The sequence below is a fragment of the Bos indicus genome, unplaced genomic scaffold (genome assembly GCF_029378745.1).
Source record: "Bos indicus isolate NIAB-ARS_2022 breed Sahiwal x Tharparkar unplaced genomic scaffold, NIAB-ARS_B.indTharparkar_mat_pri_1.0 scaffold_46, whole genome shotgun sequence".
In the NCBI taxonomy this organism is placed as follows: domain Eukaryota; kingdom Metazoa; phylum Chordata; class Mammalia; order Artiodactyla; family Bovidae; genus Bos; species Bos indicus.
Window position 1 is genome coordinate 202,645 of NW_027223715.1, and position 20,223 is coordinate 222,867.

The 20,223-nt window shown below is 42.8% G+C and overlaps 1 protein-coding gene across 1 annotated transcript in view; it reads left to right on the forward strand.

Annotated features, from left to right (window-relative positions):
* LOC139181975 (GTPase IMAP family member 8-like) overlaps positions 1 to 20,223 on the forward strand; it is a 77,516-nt gene that overhangs the window by 35,891 nt on the left and 21,402 nt on the right. Inside the window, 2 exon segments of the mRNA XM_070785460.1 lie at positions 3,935 to 4,055; positions 18,622 to 19,375. Coding sequence (XP_070641561.1) covers positions 3,935 to 4,055; positions 18,622 to 19,375 — 875 coding nt within the window.

The window sequence follows — 20,223 nt, forward strand, 5'->3', positions numbered from 1 at the left end:
CCTGGCTTGGAGAATTTTGAGCATTACTTTACTAGTATGTGAGATGAGTGCAATCGTGCGGTAGTTTGAACAGTCTTTGGCATTGCCTTTCTTTGGGATTGGAATGAAAACTGACCGTTTTCAGTCCTGTGGCGATGTCTTGGTTAGGGTTTTTCACGTGGTAGCTATCCCACAGTCTGGTTTGCTAGCCCAAGTTAGTTCCCTCAGATTGTCGTTGGGGCATTCAGGCATGCATTCCTTACTCTAAGCAATGCAGCCCGCGCCTCCCTGCCCAGCCCTCGCTTGCTAGTGGCGTGTGCAGGCGTCTGCACTGCTTCTTCACTGGGGGAGTTACCGTTGGGCACGTAATCTGTGGATTTTAATTATTTATTTATTTTTCCTCCCGGTTATGTTGCCCTCTCTGGTTCCAAGGCTCGCCCCAGTCTCAGCAGTGAGAATTTTTCCTGGTGTTTGGAAACTTCTCTTTTTTTAAGACTCCCTTCCCTGGATGGAGCTCCATCCCTACCTCTCTTGTCTCTCTTTTTGTCTTTTATTTTTTTTCCCTACCTCCTTTTGAAGACAATGGGCTGCTTTTCTGGGTGCCTGATGTCCTCTGCTGGCATTCAGAAGTTGTTTTGTGGAATTTACTCAGCGTTTAAATGTTCTTTTGATGAATTTGTGGCGGAGAAAGTGGTCTCCCTGTCCTATTCCTCCGCCATCTTTGGATCGCCAATGGTGTCATTTTTGGTAGTTGCCCCAAGGCACTTTCTTCATTTGTTCCAATGTAGAAGGATGTTTCTTGTCCACAGTTGGAAACTATTGTTTTGCTGACATCTGCACTAGCTATTGTCAGCACAGTAGTAGCTTTACATTCTATATGTCTGAATTTTTATTGTCTATAGACAGATTTGTGGCTAAAGTTTCATGATACCTATCACAGTAAGGTATAGATTTACTCTAATAAAATAAGATGTACCTTTATTTTTAGGAACATACACATTTGACTGTATGGTTGAGGTCCTGGGGATAATACAAAAGCATTGATCTTTTTTTGTCATTTAAATTTATGTGTAAAATATAATCTAATATGGCTTCCCAGATAGTGTTAGTGGTAAAGAATCCTCCTGCCAATGCAGGAGACCCAAGAGTCGCAGGTTCGATCCCTGGGTTGGGAAGATCCCGTGGAGAAGGAAATGGCAACCCACTCCAGTTTTCTTGCCTGGAAAATTCCATGGATGGAGGAGCCTGATGGACTACAGTCCATGGGTCCACAAAGAGTCAGACATAACTGATCAACTGAAAAGTGAAAGTGAAGTCGTTCAGTCGGGTCTGACTCTTTGTGACTTTACAGACTGTAGCCTGCCAGGCTCCTCTGTCCATGGGATTTTCCAGGCAAGAATACTGGAGTGGGTTGCCATTTCCTTCTCCAGGCGATCTTCCCACCCCAGGGATCGAACTCGGGTCTCCCACATTTCGGGCAGACTCTTTACTGTCTTAGCCACCAGGGAATCCCTTTCTGTTAAGGGATGTTTTGAAAATGCCATTTTGACCTTTGATTCCTGCCCCGTTTCTTCACCCCAGCATTAGGGAGCTCTGTGCTTTGGATGAAAATTTGCAAATTGATGCTTTTTTTTTTTTTTTTAATTGAAACTTTGCAAATTGACCCTGTTCTTCCCCCCCCCCCATCCAAAATGTACTCATTGAAATTATTCATCACAAGGGCTCAACCAGAGACTAAAACTAAAAAATAGAAACAAAACAAAGATGACACAATTACCGACTCAGGTCCTTGGACACTTTAATCAATAGAAACTGGTAAGAAGTCAGATGAGAAATCCAGGCACAGATTTACTGTGACCTGTGCTATAGCGGGGGGGGGGGGGGGGGTTGATAAGAGAAAACAGGTGCCCTGGCTCACTCTCTGATGAGGACAGGCTGGTTCTTAAAAGGAGCGAGGCTGGGGGCAGGTCAGCAGGTTGACCGTAGGGACAGCTTAGGTGTTCTGCCCACCTTCTTGGTGGCGCTGGGCACAGTGATCATGAGCAGTACTTTATTCAGAAGTGTATCATATTTGTTCATAATTGCCCAACTTTGACTGTACATGCGTGCAGTTCTTTTTATTTTATTTATTTATTTGGCTGCATCAGGTCTTAGTTGCACAATGTAATGTAATACGGTAGTTGCTCAGTTGTGTCCAACTCTTTGCAACCCCATGGACTGTAATCTGCCAGGCTCCTCTGTCCATGGAATTCTCCGGGCAAGAATTTTCAATGGAGTGGGTCGCCATTTTCCTCTCCAGGAGATTTTCCTGACCCAGGGATTGAACCCAGGTCTCCTGCATTGTAGGCGGATTCTGTACTGTCTGAGCCACCAGGGAAATCCCTAAGCATGTGGGCTTCTAATTGCGGTGGGTGGGCTTAGTTGCCCTGAGGCATGTGGGATCTTAGTTCCCCAACCAGCAATCAAACCCATGTCCCCTGCATTTCAAGCTAGATTCTTAACCAGTGGACCACCAGGGAAGTCTCTGCCCTTTCATTCATTTCCCGCCCCCCCCCCCCCCCCCCCCCAAAACAAGTGTTTTATTTGCTCACAATCCTGTGGGTCAGAAATTTGAACAGGGCTTGACTGGATGATTCTTCTGCTTCATGTTGGCATCAGCTGAAGTCTCTCATGAGGTTGAAGTAAGATGGTGGCTGAGATTGGAGTATCCCTGATGGCTTCTGTCCTTTCATTCTTGAAGGATGTTTTCTCTGGTTATAGAATTCTTGGTTGATAGATCTTTTCTTTCAACACTTGGAAAATATTGTGTCACTTCCTTCTGGCCTCCATGATTTCTGATGAACAGTCTGGAAATGGTTCTGAACCACATAGAGGCAGAGCATGACAAGTTTCTCAGGCATCTGCCATTTCTGTCTCCCTGTCTAAAGAACAGTAGGATCCAGGCACTACTCCCCATCCCACTATGTAAGTAGGGTTGGGGGTAAAAGTCTCCTGTTGTTTCTGAGTTGGCCTTGCACATTAGCTACTTCATGATCACAGCTTACTTGAATGTCACTCAGCTCTGGAATGAGTCTCAGCTTGATTTGGTTTTGGTCAGCAGCTGACCTCCAGGATCCATGTCCTCCCTAGGTGATTGCTGCCACCACCATGCCATTCTCAGAGGAGACTAATGTGGAGGCAGCCTGCATTCCCCTTTAGTGCCCTGCTGAATCAGACCTGTGTAAGACCTGCCATTTCATCTCCCTGAACAGCAACAAGATGTAATTGTTGTGTGTTGACCAGGGGTAACTAGAGAAAATCACCACAGAGGGACATGTTCATTTCCCAGGGCTGTCATAACAAAGAAGCACAAATGAAGTGGCTTATAATAACAGATAATAAATCATTTTTATAATAATTTATTCTCTCACAAGTCTGGAGGCCGGAAGTCCAAAATAAAGGTGTTGGCAGGGCCATGCTCCTCCTGAAGGCTGTCAGGGATGATCCTTCTGAGAGGGTAACAGGCAGGAAAGCTAAGGGTCCTCCCAAGGGGAGGAAATAGACTGCAAGTGTCAGATGTTTTTTTCCCTCTCTCTTACTTAAGAGGTAGGAGGAAACAAACCACAAGTGTCAGATTTTTATTCCTTCTCTATTAATTAAACGGACTTCGAATTTTAACAAAATTAAAAGGAGTTTTCTTTTAAAATTCTGTGTTGCCCTGATGACACCTGGTTCCCCCTGAACTTTTCTCAAACCTTGAGCTAATAAATGCATTTTTCTTGTGGAAATGTTTTTCTTAAGCTGTGTTAATGAACTATGTATTTACCTTAGAATCTGCCTTTCTTCAAGATTCATGTCAATTGTTTCATGGCCTGGGATGACTCACCTGGTGCCAATGCTATCTCAAAATGCATGTTATGGGTGAGGGGCCTGGTGCAACTCTCTCAGTTTTGAGGCATTTCTTTTCTCTAATTAGCATCTGCGACCGGTGCACGAAAGTGCGGGCGGCTGCGACCGGTGCAGGAAAGTGCGGCCGAGAGGAGCTATCCCACGTCTGTGGTCAGGGGCAGAAGCCAGGAGGACCCCGTGCCCAAAGGGTGGTGGCCAAGAGGAGTTACCCCACGTCCGAGGTCAGGGGCAGCGGCCGAGAGTGCCAGGCTGTGACAGCGCAGGAATGGCTGAGAGGAGCTACCCAAGTCCGAGATCAGGGGCGGCCGGGAGGAGCTACCCCGCGTCCGAGGTCAGGGGAGGCGGCCGGGAGGAGCTACCCCACTCCCCCACACCCGAGGCCAGGGGCGGCTGCCGGGAGGACCAACCCCACGTCCAAGGAGGGGTGGTTGCTCGGGCGCAGGAGGGCCTAGAGGAGCTATCCCACACTGAAGGTCAGGAAAGGTGGCGGTGAGGAGATATGCCTCTTCCAAGGTAAGGAGCAACAGCTGCACTTTGCTGGAGCAGCCAACAAGAGATACCCCACACCCAAGGTAAGAGAAACCCAAGTAAGACGGTAGGTGTTGCAAGAGGGCAGCAGAGGGCAGACACACTGAAACCACACTCACAGAAAACTAGTCAATCTAATCACACCAGGACCACAGCCTTGTCTAACTCAATGAAACTAAGCCATGCCCGTGGGGTGATCCAAGATGGGCGGGTCATGGTGGAGAGATCTGACAGAATGCGGTCTACTGGAGAAGGGAATGGCAAACCACTTCAGTATTCTTGCCTTGAGAACCCCATGAACAGTATGAAAAGGCAAAATGATAGGATGCTGAAAGAGGAACTCCCCAGGTGGGTATGTGCCCAATATGCTACTGAAGATCAGTGGAGAAATAACTCCAGAAAGAATGAAGGGATGGAGCCAAAGCAAAAACAATACCTAGCTGTGGATGTGACTGGTGATAGAAGCAAGGTCCGATGCTGTAAAGAGCAATACTGCATAGGAACCTGGAATGTCAGGTCCATGAATCAAGACAAACTGGAAATGGTCAAACAAGAGATGACAAGAGTGAACATCAACATTCTAGGAATCAGCGAACTAAAATGGACTGGAATGGGTGAATTTAACTCAGATGACCATTATATCTACTACTGCGGGCAGGAATCCCTCAGAAGAAATGGAGTAGCCATCATGGTCAACAAAAGAGTCTGAAATGCAGTACTTGGATACAATCTCAAAAACGACAGAATGATCTCTGTTCGTTTCCAAGGCAAACCATTCAATATCCAAGCCTATGTAATCCAAGTAATCCAAGCCTATGCCCCAACCAGTAACACTGAAGAAGCTGAAGTTGAACAGTTCTATGAAGACCTACAAGACCTTCTAGAACTAACACCCAAAAAAGATGTCCTTTTCATTATAGGGGACTGGAATGCAAAAGTAGGAAGTCAAGAAACACCTGGAGTAACAGGCAAATTTGGCCTTGGAATACAGAATGAAGCAGGGCGAAGACTAATAGAGTTTTGCCAAGAAAATGAACTGGTCATAGCAAACACCCTCTTCCAACAACACAAGAGAAGACTCTACACATGGGCATCACCAGATGGGCAACACTGAAATTAGATTGATTATATTCTTTGCAGCCAAAGATGGAGAAGCTCTATACAGGCAACAAAACAATACCAGGATCTGACTGTGGCTCAGATCATGAACTGCTTATTACCAAACTCAGACTTAAATTGAAGAAAGTAAGGAAAACCACTAGGCCATTCAGGTATGACCTAAATCAAATCCTTTATGATTATACAGTGGAAGTGAGAAATAGATTTAAGGTCCTAGATCTGATAGAGTGCCTGATGAACTATGGAATGAGGTTCGTGACACTGTACAGGAGACAGGGATCAAGGCCATCCCCATGGAAAAGAAATGCAAAAAAGCAAAATGGCTGTCTCAGGAGGCCTTACAAATAGCTGTGAAAAGAAGAGAAGCAAAAAGCAAAGGAGAAAAGGAAAGGTATAAGCATCTGAATGCAGAGTCCCAAAGAATAGCAAGAAGAGATAAGAAAGCCTTCCTCAGCGATCAATGCAAAGAAATAAGAGGAAAACAACAGAATGGGAAAGACAGGAGATCTCTTCAAGAAAATTAGAGATACCAAGGGAAGATTTCATGCAAAGATGGGCTGGATAAAGGACAGAAATGGTATGGACCTAACCGAAGCATAAGATATCAATAAGAGGTGGCAAAAATACACAGAAGAACTGTACAAAAGAGATCTTCATGACCCAGATAATCACGATGGTGTGATCACTGACCTAGAGCCAGACATCCTGGAATGTGAAGTCAAGTGGGCCTTGGAAAGCATCACTACGAACAAAGCTAGTGGAAGTGATGGAATTCCAGTTGAGCTATTTCAAATCCTTCAAGATGATGGTGTGAAAGTGCTGCACTCAATTTGCCAGCAAATTTGGAAAGCTCAACAGTGGCCACAGGACTGGAAAAGGTCAATTTTCATTCCGATCCCAAAGAAAGGCAATGCCAAAGAATCCTCAAACTACCACACAACTGCACTCATCTCACACGCTAGTAAAGTAATTCTCAAAATTCTCCAAGCCAGGCTTCAGCAATGTGTGAACCGTGAACTTCCAGATGTTCAAGCTGGTTTTAGAAAAGGCAGAAGAACCAGAGATCAAATTGCCAACATCCGCTGGATCATGGAAAAAGCAAGAAAGTTCCAGAGAAACATCTATTTCTGCTTTGTTGACTATGCCAAAGCCTTTGGCTATGTGGATCACAATAAACTGTGGAAAATTCTGAAAGAGATGGGAATACCAGACACCTGGTCTGCCTCTTGATAAATCTGTATGCAGGTCAGGAAGCAACAGTTAGAACTGGACATGGAACAACAGACTGGCTCCTAATAGGAAAAGGAGTACATCAAGGCTGTATATTGTCACCCTGCTTATTTAACTTATATGCAGAGTACATCATGAGAAACCCTGGACTGGAAGAAACATAAGCTGGAATCAAGATTGCCGGGAGAAATATCAATAACCTGAGATATGCAGATGACACCATTATTATGGCAGAGAGTGAAGAGGAACTAAAAAGCCTCTTGATGAAAGTGAAAGAGGAGAGTGAAAAAGTTGGCTTAAAGCTCAACATTCAGAAAACGAAGATCATGGCATCCAGTCCCATCACTTCATGGGAAATAGATGGGGAAACAATGGAAACAGTGTCAAACTTTATTTTTTTGGGCTCCAAAATCACTACAGATGGCGACTGCAGCCATGAAATTAAAAGACGCTTACTCCTTGGAAGGAAAGTTATGACCAACCTAGATAGCATATTCAAAAGCAGAGACATTACTTTGCCAACAAAGGTCCATCTAGTCAAGGCTATGCTTTTTCCAGTGGTCATGTATGGATGTGAGAGTTGGACTGTGAAGAAGGCTGAGCGCTGAAGAATTGATGGTTTTGAACTGTGGTGCTGGAGAAGACTCTTGAGAGTCCCTTGGACTGCAAGGAGATGCAACCAGTCCATTCTGAAGGAGATCAGCCCTGGGATTTCTTTGGAAGGAATGATGCTAAAGCTGAAACTGCAGTACTTTGGCCACCTCATGCGAAGAGTTGACTCACTGGAAAAGACTCTGATGCTGGGATGGATTGGGGGCAGGAGGAGAAGGGGACGACAGAGGATGAGATGGCTGGATGGCATCACTGACTCGATGGACGTGAGTCTGAATGAGCTCCGGGAGTTGGTGATGGACAGGGAGGCCTGGCGTACTGTGATTCATGGGGTCACAAAGAGTCAGACACGACTGAGAGACTGAACTGAACTGAACTGAATAGGTATATAACCCCTTACTCTAAACTCGCAAGAGGGCACTCTTTCTGTCCCCTTCTGATATCTATGTCAGAAGCTCTCTCTATCTCTTTTATACTTTAATAAAATTTTATCACACCAAAGCTCTGAGTGACCAGGCCTCGTCACTGGCCCTGGATCGAATTCCTCTCCTCCAGAGGCCAAGAATCCCGGTGTCATTCACGGATCATAGTGACAACTTTCCTTGCCTCTTCTAGCTTCTACTGGCCCCAGGCAGCCTTACTTCAACCTCTGCTTCTGCCTTTGTATGACTGTCTTCCCAATGCATGTGTCTGTGTCCAATATCTACCTTCTAATAAGGATACCAATTGTATGGACTAAGGCTCATCTCAGTGACTTGACTTTAACAATCAAATCTGCTGAGACCTTGTTTCCAAGCAAGGTCACATTTGTAGTGTTAGGGCTTCAGTATCCTTTGGAGGGAACACAATTCAAACCATAAGAGAGAAGAAAGGCTTAAAAAGTGAAGCTGAATATAAATGTTAATAGAGTACAAGAAACTAAAAGCTAAAATCTTCCTAAGGACACTCTCATGAGCTCACTGTCATTTCTGGACATTCATGTAAATATAATAATATCTTTATGTATCTTTTCCCTGATTTCTTTCACTTAGTATAATGCTGTCAAGGTTCACTCACATTGTAGCATGCAACCATACTCCATCCCTTTTTATGGTTAGACAATACTGCATTGTATGCATATATCCACTCATCTGTTGATGTGCATTTGGGTTGTTTGCACTTGTTTTGGACTCTTATGAATAATGCTGCTTAACCATTCATGTAGAACTTTTGGTATGAACATGTCTTGGCAGTCGTCTTGGATGGACACGTAGGAAGTGGAATTACTACATCATGTGGTAATCTATGTTTTAAGTTTTTGAGGAAAGATCCAAGTGTTTTCCACAGCAGCTGTGCCATACTGTATCCTCCCCAACAGGGTATAAAGATTAAATTTATCCACATACTTATCAGTATTTGTTATTTTTTCTTTTTAAAAGATTATAACCGTCCCACTGAGTATGAAGTGGTATCTTATTTGGTATAGATTTGAATTTCTCTAATGACTGATGATGTTTATATTATTTTCATATGTTTATTGGCCATTTGTGTATCTTATTTGAAGAAATTCCTATTCAAATCTTTTGCCCATTTAAAAATTAGGCAATTTGTCTTTTTATTGTGGAGTTGTTAGTGTTATGGTTTCCCTGGCTGCTCAGTCGGTAAAGAATCCGCCTGCAATGCAGGAAACCTGGGTTTGATTCATGGATTGGGAAGATCTCCTGGAGGCGGGCATGGCAGCCCACTCCAGTATTCTTGCCTGGCAAATCCCCGAGGACAGAGGAGCTCGGTGGGCTACAATCCATGGGGTTGCAAAGAGTCAGACATGACTGAGCAACTAAACACAGCACAGGAGTTTGTTATATATTCTGGATATTAGGTCTTTACTAGGTATATAGTTGGCAAATATTTTCTCTCATTCTGCAGGTTGTCTTTTCACTTTTTGGATAGTGCTCTTTGATGGGAAAGTGTTTTAAATTTTTATTAAGTATAAATTATCTGTTTTTCTTTGGTGCTTTTGGTGTCATATATTAGAGTGGGACACAACTTAGCGACAGCCCACTCCAGTACTCTTGCCTGGAGAATCCCATGGAGGGAGGAGCCTGGTAGGCTACAGTCCATGGGGTGGCAAAGAGTGGGACATGACTGAGCGACTTCACTTTCACTTTTACTTTGAGAGCTTCCTTGTTAGGATCTTGAAAGATAGCAATATCCACACACTATTCCAGTTTACAACAGAGTTTATTTTGTTTGGTTCATAAGGAACTCAGAAGTGCTGTCTGCTGGGCTTGCTCTGAATGAGTCCTGATGTGGTTTGGAGACTCCCAGGAAAACACTTTCACTTCATCCTCAGGCCAGGTCTGCCTGAGGAGGGGTCTGAAAAAGATTCTAAGGACAGTTCAGTGCAATTTCCATGATGAGATTTCTCCCTGGCCCAGCCTTTCTCCTCCTATCCCTTCTGAACACTTCAGCAGGAATAATCAGGGAGATCCAGGCCTGTAACCTAGATTTTCTAGCCTGTGCTATGACCTCGTGGTGACGAAGGTGTGCTGTGACCTTCAAGTGTCAAATAAGAGAGTGTAGCTTCTGAGACAGGATGTATATTTTTCTCTGCACAAGTGAATTTACAATAAATCACCCAGTTGCCCATTTCTTGAAAATATAGGGCTTTACAAGAAACAGAAAGAAGTCTGTGCTGTGATATACTGTGGTGTACATTGCAGTTGTTCCTTTACTACTTGTTAAAGTTTTACATATAGCATCCTCTTTACTAAGAAAGCACTGAAGGACATTCTCTTTATGGAAGGATTGAAACAAAGCAACAAAAGTTGTCAAATTGGAACCAAAAGGAAGAAATGAAAATAATAGCAGAAATCGTGCAAACCAAATGACAAACCCCAGAAAGAAGGCAAGTTATGGGATGCTGTCTGATGGCTATGGTAGCCTCCACATTCTTTCCTCAATTCCTGTTCTCCTAATCAACCTCTTCCACCATTAGGATCACAGAATGGCTAAGAATTCAGGGGATAGCTAAGCAAACATTGTGGATTTTGGAGGTGTGGGGCTAGAAACCTAGGTAGGCAGGTAAGGAAGGGAACTGTGGATTTCTTGAGAGAAATAGAAAACTGTGGGAGAAAAACCCATTTCCTTGCTTCTTGCTTTCTTGGCTATTGGAGCCAAGTGGCAAATAAAGCTTATATCTGTAACTGTCTGTAACCATCCATGGCTCTGATGACCCTTGGGACTCAGGAACACTGGGAGGAGTAAGCCTGGACTAACAGTGATCCCTCATCCCAGACTCCTGGAGCCAAGGGCCCCACGAACTGTCCCCTCCATATAGTCTCCCTTTTAGTACCAGTGCTCTCTGTTCCACTGCTGAAGGTTTATAAATATAACCACGTACATCTGTGAATCAGTGTGAGTAAGCACACCAGATCACGGTTCCTGCCAGTAGGAGTCTGGGGATTTGTTCTCATTGGGTGAGGCCTAAATATTAGAGTTGATACCATTCCATGGGCTTCCCTGATAGCTCAGTTAAGCTGTGGTACATATACACAATGGAGTATTACTCAGCCATTAAAAAGAATACATTGGAATCAGTTCTAATGAGATGGATGAAACTGGAACCTATTATTCAGAGTGAAGTAAGCCAGAAAGAAAAACACCAATACAGTATACTAACACATATATATGGAATTTAGAAAGATGGTAACAATAACCCTGTGTACCAGACAGCAAAAGAAACACCGATGTATAGATCAGTCTTATGGACTCTGTGGGAGAGGGAGAGGGTGGGGAAATTTGGGAGAATAGCATTGAAACATGTATAATATCATGGATGAAACGAGTCGCCAGTCCAGGTTCGTGCACGGTACTGGATGCTTGGGGCTGGTGCACTGGGACGACCCAGAGGGAGGGGAGGGGAGGGAGGAGGGAGGAGGGTTCAGGATGGGGAATGCGGGTATACCTGTGGCGGATTCATTTCGATATTTGGCAAAACTAATACAATATTGTAAAGTTTAAAAATAAAAAAAAAAAAAAAAAAAAAAGAATCTGCCTGCAATGCAAGAGACCCCGGTTCAATCCCTGGGTTGGGAAGATCCCCTGAAGAAGGGGAAAAGCTACCCACTCCTGTATTCCATGGCCTGGAGAATTCCATGGGCTGTATAGACCATGGGGTTACAGAGTCAGACATGACTGAGTGACTTTCACTTCACTTTACTATAACCCCAAACAGCAAGTAAAATTTTCAAAATTCTGGTGTCATAGCAGGCACATGGAGAAAAAGCTTTCAACTTGGCAAAACTGAAGTGAAGTAGCTTAGTTGTATCCGACTCTTTACGACCCCATGGACTGTAGCCTACCACGCTCCTCCATCCATGGGATTTTCCAGGCAAGAGTACTGGAGTGGGTTGCCATTTCCTTCTCCAGAGGAGCTTCCCAACTCAGGGATCGAACCCAGGTCTCCTACATTTTAGGCAGACGCTTTACTGTCTGAGCCACCAGGCAAAACTGAAGCACCCACCAAATTATGGGGCAACATTTCTGTCTTTTTAAAAACAAAACACTTTTTTCACTGGCCCCACCCAATCTGCTTCCTGGCTCTGAGGTCTCAGAGGTACAGCAGTTAGAGCAAACACAGGGGCTCAAACAGCTTCTCTGGAGGAAACCAGACAGCTCATCAAGTCCTTAAATGAGGTGAGCCTGGCTGAGAACAGATCCCAGGGAGACAGAACTGCAGGGACAGTAGGGTAGGGGAGTCTGGGGAGGGCGTGGATTCTGGCTTGAGAAGGGACCAGGTGCTGTGCAAACAAGTCAGGAGGATGCTGCCAGAGCAGGGGAGGTGGAGGTAGGGAGGGGAGTAAGGGTGTCTGTTAACACATTGTCCATGCGTCTCATTTTAACATGACAACCTTTTGCTGAATATTGCACCTTCCATCCAGTTGTTGTTGGGATAGACGTTGAGTACACTTGATAACCTAGACGTTTCTTTTAGTAGGAAATGTGTCCCCAAGGTCTTTATAGTTAGAAGGCAATTTAGAGACCACTCAGTCTAAATCTTTTTTTAAAAACTTAATTGTTACTTTATATTGCAGTACAGCTGTTGTTTAGACACTAAGTTGTGTCTAACTCTTTATGACCCCATGAACTATAGCCTGCCAGGCTTCTCTGTTCATGGGATTTCACAGACAAGAATACTGGAGTGGGTTGCTATTTTCTCCAGGAGATCTTTCTGACCCAGGGATCAAACCCGGGTCTCCAGCATCACAGGCAGATTCTTTACTGTTGAGCCACCAGGGAAGCTCATATTGCAGTATGTGTAAATCAACTAATTTTTTGGCAGGAAATGAGCATTTGAAGACTGCAGTCTGGCACTAAGGGTACTCATTTCTACTGGGCTTATCATTGTTTTGATGTCTTTCCAATGGACTTCAAAACTACACACACACACACACACACACACACACACACATACAATGAAGAATAGGATTCCTGAAAATTTTTTGCAGATGTTTTGGGGCAAGGGTTGGGGGAACTTAAAGTATATCCCACTGGACATGGACAGAGAAATGACTGCATTATCAAGTCTCTTGGAACAATTTTTTGTGTGGTTCATTCATCACACAAAATACAGTTAGGCTTGTTTGTTTCATTTGCTTTTGATTTTTACTAGGATTTTAAATATAATTTTTGCTGTATGATTATGTAAACTATTTATATGGTTTTAAGATCAAATCAATGAAATATAAGTATATCCAAACAAGTCTGATTCTCAGTTTCTGTCCCTGTCCTCTTCTTCCTCTTTTCCTCATACCCATATAGGTAACTTTTTTATTTGTTTAGCTTTCAGATTATTTGGCTATTGTTTTTACAGATGAATGAAAAATATATGTACTACATTTTATACAGGTAGATCACATTCCTCCTTGTTAGAGAAATGCTAGTAAACTGTACATTACTTTCTTCTTTGCCTTTTCTTCTTAATGCTATATCCTGGAGATATCTCCATACTAGGATATAAAGATATACCTCATTTTTTCTACAGTTGACCAGTGCTTCACTGTGTGAATATACTTTAGTTAATTCAACTGGGTCCCTACCCTAATGATGGGCATTTGATAGGTTTTTGGCATTCTGAGATTCAAATAGTGGCACAGTTAACAGATTTCTGTGGGCTTCCCAGGTGGCCCAATGGTAAAGAATCTGCCTGCCAATGCAGGAGATGCAGGAGACGTGGGTTCAATCCCTGGGTCATGAAGATCCCTTGGAAATGGCAACTCACTCCAGTATTCTTGCTGGAAAAATCCCAAGGAGAGAGGAGCCTGGGAGGCTACAGTCCATAGGGTCACAAAGAGTTGGACATGACTGAGCAAACACCCACACATGTGTGCACACACACACAGAGCTTTATGCATAATTTTCTTCTATATTCTTGTTGGGTAGCTTTGGAATAACTCCTAAAATGGAGATTGATAATAAAAGGGTAAATGCGTATGTAAATGCACATATACAAGACCTTGCTAACTTCTCCTCTAGTTGTTTTAGACTGTTCTTTTATTCCCAACAGCCATGCAGGAGAAGATCTGTTTCCCCTACATCTTTTATTTATTAAACAACATGTATTTATCTATTTGGCTGCATTGCATCTTAGTTGCAGCATGCGGGATCTTCCTTGCCGCATGTGGGATCTTTCACTGTGACACACCGACTCTCCAGTTGTGGAGGGATTAGTTGCTCCATGGCATGTAGTATCTTAGTTCCCTGACCAGGGATTGAACCCACATCCCCTGTATTGCAAGGTGGATCCTTAACCACTGGGCAACCAGGGAGTCCCTCCCCTATACCTTTTATCAACAGATTATGCCAACTAATTTCTGGGTTTTTTCAAACCTGTAGGTGAGAAATAGTATCCTAGTGCAATATTAAACAATTAATTTTAGTTTCTCTATGTTTTGATATGTTTTTCTCTATTATGAGTGAATGTTGGTATCTTTTTATATATTCAAGGGATATTTACATTTTTATTTGAACTGTTTATTCTTATCTCTTACTCCATTTTCTATCAAGTTGTTGGTCTTTTGTTTCTCTACTTTTAGGTATTGTTTGTTTGCTAAAATATTTTTACTGAAGAATAGTTGATTTACTATAATTATAGCCAAGCAATTCAGTTTTATACATACGTGTGTTTGTGTGCATGCTCAGTCACTTCAATCATATCCAACTCTCTGCAACCCCATGAACTGTAACCCTCCAGTATCCTCTGTCCATGGAATTCTCCAGGCAAGAATACTGGAGTTGGTCACCATACCTTCCTCAAGATGATCTTCCTAACCCAGGGATCGAACCTGCGTCTCCTATGTCCCCTGCATTGCAGGCAGATTCTTTACTGCTGAGTCACTGGTAAAGCCCATATATATGTATATATATATGTATATATATTTATAATGTGTATACATATAATATATATATAATGTATATATAATGTGTGTATGTATATATAATGTATATATATATATTCTGATTTTTTCCATTATAGGTTAATACAAGATATTGAATATAGTTCCTTTTTACTATACAGTAAATTCTTGTTACTTATGTATGTTATATATAGCTGTATGTATATGTAATGTATATGTAACATACCACTATATATAACAAAAGGTCAGCTTTCATTCCAATACCAAATAAGGGTAATGCCAAAGAATGTTCAAACTACTGCACAATTGTATTCATTTCACATGCTAGCAAGGTAATGCTCTAAATCCTCCAAGCTAGGCTTCATCAGTACATGAACCAAGAACTTCCAGATGTACAAGCTGAATTTAGAAAAGGGAGAGGAACCAGAGATTAAATTGCCAATATCCATTGGATCAAAGAAAAAGCAAGAGGATTCCAGAAAAACACCTATTTCTGCTTCATTGACTATTCTAAAGCTTTTGATGGTGTGGATCACAACAAACTGTGGAAAATTCTTCAAGAGATGGGAATACCAGACTAGCTTACCTACCTCCTTAGAAACCTGTACGCAGGTCAAGAAGCAACAGTTAGAACCGGACATGTAAACAGACCAGTTCAAAATTGAGAAAGGAGTATGTCAAGGCTATATATTGTCACCCTGCTTATTTAACTTATACGCAGAGTACATCAAGCAAAATGCTGGGCTGGGTGAAGCACAAACTGGAATCAAGATTGCTGGGAGAAATATCAATAACAGATATGCAGATGACACCACCCTTATGGCAGAAAGTGAAGAGGAACTATAGAGCCTCTTGATGAAGGTGAAAGAGGAGAGTGAAAAAGCTGGCTTAAAATTCAACATTCAAAAAATGAAGATAATGGCATCCAGTCCCATCCCTTCATGGGAAATAGATGGGGAAACAATAGAAACAGTGACAGACATTATTTTCTTGGGCTCCAAAATCACTGCAGATGGTGACTGCAGTTGTGAAATTAAAAGATGCTTGCTCCTTGGAAGAAAATCTATGAGCAACCTAGATAGCATATTAAAAAGCAGAAATATTACTTTGCTGACAAAGGTCTGTATAGTCAAAGCTATGGTTTTTCCAGTAATCATGTATGGATGTGAGAATTGGACCATAAAGAAGGGTGAGTGCCAAAGAATTGATGCTTTTGAACTGTGGTGTTGGAGAAAACTCTTGAGAGTCCCTTGGACTGCAAGGAAGTCAAACCAGTCAATCCTGAAGGAAATCAACCCTGAATATTCACTGGAAGGACTGATACTGAAGCTGAAGCTCCAATATTTTGGCCATCTGATAGAAGAGATGACTCATTGGAAAAGATCCTGGTGCTGGGAAAGATAGAAGGCAGGAGAAGAAGGGGACAACAGAGGTCAAGATAGTTGAATGACATCATGGACTTCAATGGACATTAGTTTGAGCAAGCTTTGGGAGATGGTGAAGGACAGGGAAGCCTGGTATGTTGCAGTCCTTGGGGCCAGAGAGAATCTGACAGGACTGAAGGACTGAACAGCTACTGTGTATCCATAAACCCCATACACCTAATTTATCCCTCTATTCTGATTTTCCCCTTTGGTAATCATAAGTTTGTTTTCTGTGTCAGTTAGTCTGTTTCTCTTTTGTAAGTAAGTTTATTTGATTTATTTTTGATTCCACATTCAAATGATATTATGTAATATTTGTTTTTCTCTAACTTCCCTCAATATGATAACACCTCAGTTCATACATGTAGTTTCAAATGGCATTATTTCTCTTTTATGGCTGAGTAATATCCCATTGTATATATGAACTGCATCTTCTTTATACATTCATCTGTCAATGGACATTTAGTTTGTTTCCATGTCTTGGCTATTATAACAGAACTGCTATGAACATAGAGGAGAAAGAAATGGCAACCCACTCCAGTATTCTTGCTTAGAGAATCCTGTGGACAGAGGAGCCTGATGGGCTGCTGTCCATAGGGTCACACAGAGTTGGACACGACTGAAGCGACTTAGCATGTATGTACGCATTGGAGAAGGAAATGGCAACCCACTCTAGTATTCTTGCCTGGAGTATGCCAGGGACAGAGGAGCCTGGTGAGATGCTGTCTATGGGGTCGCACAGAGTCGGACACGACTGAAGCAACTTAGCAGCAGCAGCAGCTATGAACATAGAGGTGCATGCATCTTTTAAAATTAGAATTTTGTCTGGATATATGCCAAGGAGTAGGATTGTTGGATCATATAGCCACTCTATTTTTAATTTTTTGAGGATCTTTCAGACTGTTCTCCATAGAGGCTGTACCAATTCGCGTTCCCACCAACAGTGTAGGAGGGTTCCCTTTTCTCCACACTCTGTCTAGCATTTATTGTAGATTTTTTGATCATGGCCACCACATCATCGCTCTGAGGTGATACATCATTATAGTTTTCATTTGCATTTCTCGAATAGTTAGTGATACTGAGCATCTTTTCATGTGCTTATTGGCCATCTGTACAGATATTCTTTGTATACAAGTGAAATGACCCTTCTTTTATATAAGCAGGAAAAAAATTTCCCCTAGTTTGTGTTTTAATTTGTATATGGTGGCATTATTCTTCCACATTATCTTTTTGATTTTTATATAACCAAATTTATGAGTCTCTTTCCTTGTGGCGGTTTAGTAGCTAAGTTGTCTGACTCTTTTGTGACCTCATGGACTGTAGCCCACCAGGCTCCTCTGTCCATTGGGTTTCCCAGGCAAGAATACCGAAGTGGGTTGCCATTTCCTTCTCAGGGGAATATTCCTGACCCAGGGATTGAATCCTAGGTCTCCTGCATTGCCGGCAGATTCTTCACCAACTGAATCACCAGGGAAGCCTGTCTCTTTCCTTACTGTATTTCAAATTTTAGAATATTTTCCTGACCTCTAGGTTACAAAGATTTATCCATGTTTCTTCTATCATTTACACAGAATTTTCAACATTGGAAATTCTAACCTATTTGGAGTTTGAAAGGCATCAGGAAATGGATGCAGTTTTATCTTTTTGTGTATGATTGTCTCCATGTGGCTTATTAGTCTATCTTTCTTCCTCTTGATGTGAGATTCTACCTTATTGACTATATGTAAATGAACTGAATATGAATAAATATAATGTGGTTAATTTGGTCTATTTCCAAATTTTCTGTTTTTGCTTTGCTGTTCTCTCTATTCAGGGACCAACATCATACTGCTTTAATTATAGAAACTGTGATGATAAGTTATAAGGGGCTCCCCCCCCACTCCCCATGCACACTTCATTCAGACAGACACCAGTTTAACAGGCTTATTCAGCCATTGGTCAGACATCCGAGTGGGGCCCTCCTCCCAAGCACGGGTGAGCAACTGTTAACCAGCAACCAGTTAACAGCCCCCTTTTGCCATTGGTGAGGTCACTGAAAGTCCCTCCCCTGCACCTATTGTATATAAAAGGACCCTGAATCCTGACTGAGATGAGAGGGTTCTTAGAGATGCTACACTGCCATCCCTTCAGCCTGCTGGTCTTCTGATTAAAGTCATCATTCCTTGCTCCAACAACTCGTATGCAGATTTATTGGCCTGTTGTGTGGTGAGCAGAACAGCTTGGACTTGGTAACAGACCTGACACTCCTTTGTGGGGATACTGGAACTACTTTGCTGTTTTTTTCCACAGCAATTAAACTGTTTAATTTTTCTGTTTCTTTTGCGAACAATGTGAATAATAGAATATTACAAATTTCAGGGAGGCAAAGGAAGTTAAAACAAGACTTGAGAATGGTTCCTACTTACCTAAATTGACTCTTTCCCCCTCTCCTTCCTTTTATTAAGGTGGACTCTGGGTACCCCAGAGCTTCTTGATGTAAACACGGCTGCCACCCCTAACAAGGCTCTGAGGATCGTGCTGGTAGGGAAGACTGGAAGTGGGAAAAGTGCGACTGCAAACACCATCCTCGGGAAAAAAATATTCGAGTCTAAGATTGCTGTCCAAGCTGTTACCAAAACTTGTCAGAAAGCATCCCGGAAATGGAAGGGGAGAGAGCTTCTGGTTGTTGACACCCCAGGGCTCTTTGACACCAAGGAGAGCCTGAACACCACCTGAAGGGAAATCAGCCGATGTGTCCTCGCCTCCTGTCCCGGCCCTCACACCATCGTCTTGGTCCTGAAGCTGGGCTGCCACACACAGGAAGAGCAGAAAACCGTGGCGTTGATCAAGAATCTGTTTGGGAATGAAGCCATGAAGTATATGATCATCTTATTCACTGGCAAAGAGGATCTGGAGGACCAGAGCCTAAGCAATTTTCTGGAGGGTTTGGATGGAAACCTACGAAGCCTCCTGCAAGAGTGTGGAGTCTGCTGCTGTGGTTTTGGTAATAGCAAAAACACAGAGCAGGCTGAGAAGGAAGCTCAGGTGCAGAAGCTGGTGGAGCTGATAGACAAGATGGTGCGGAACAACCAAGGGGCTTACTTTTCTGACCCCAGATACAAGGGCACATTGGAAAGCCTGAGAAAACTGGAGGAAGTCTTGAATAAAAGATATGCTGACCAATTAGAAATAGATCCCACTTCCTACGTGGGGGAAGTAGTAGGTCAATGGTTTAGACCAAAAGATGCTTGGCAGAAAAAGTTGTCATTGATTTTGGGAATCACTGTCTTCACCTGTGTTCTCTTTTGCAAATAACTCTATTGTTGCTGTGGCATATACCTCCAGTGCAGCCAGGGAGCCACCAGAGGAGCCACCTCCATGCTGGTGAAAGCCCAGGGAGAGGGGAGCCTCTGAGATCATGAGAGTTGGTCACAGGTTGGACCCATGACCAGCAAACTGGACCCATGCAATTGAGGGCTCCCCAGCCACTCCCCTGTCCTAGAAATGTGCCTTCTGCTTGCCTTCCCCACTCCCAGTTGTTATTTTTGTTCAGTCCCTCAGTCATGTCTGACTCTTTGCAACCCATAGACTGCAGCATAGAGAAATCTGTCCTTCACCTGTCTTGTCCTTCACCTGTCTTGTCCTTCACCATCTCCAGGAGCTTGCTCAAACTCATGTCCATTGAGTCAGTGATGCCATTCAACCATCTCATCCTCTGTCATCCCCTTCTCCTCCTGACTTAAATTTTTCCCAGCATCAGGGTCTTTTCTAATGAGTCGACTCTTTGCATCAGGTGACTAAAGTTTTGGAGCTTCATCATCAGTCCTTCCAATGAATATTCAGGGTTGATTTTCTTTAGGATTGACTGGTTTGATCTCTGTGTAGTAAAAAGGACTCTCAAGAGTCTTTTCCAACACCACAGTTCAAAACGTCAATTCATCCTTCTTTATGGTTCAATTCTCACATCCGTACTGACTATGGGAAAAAAACATACCTTTCACTATTCGAACCATTGTTGGCAAAGTAATGTTTCTGCTTTTTAATATGTTGTCTAGGTTTATCATAGC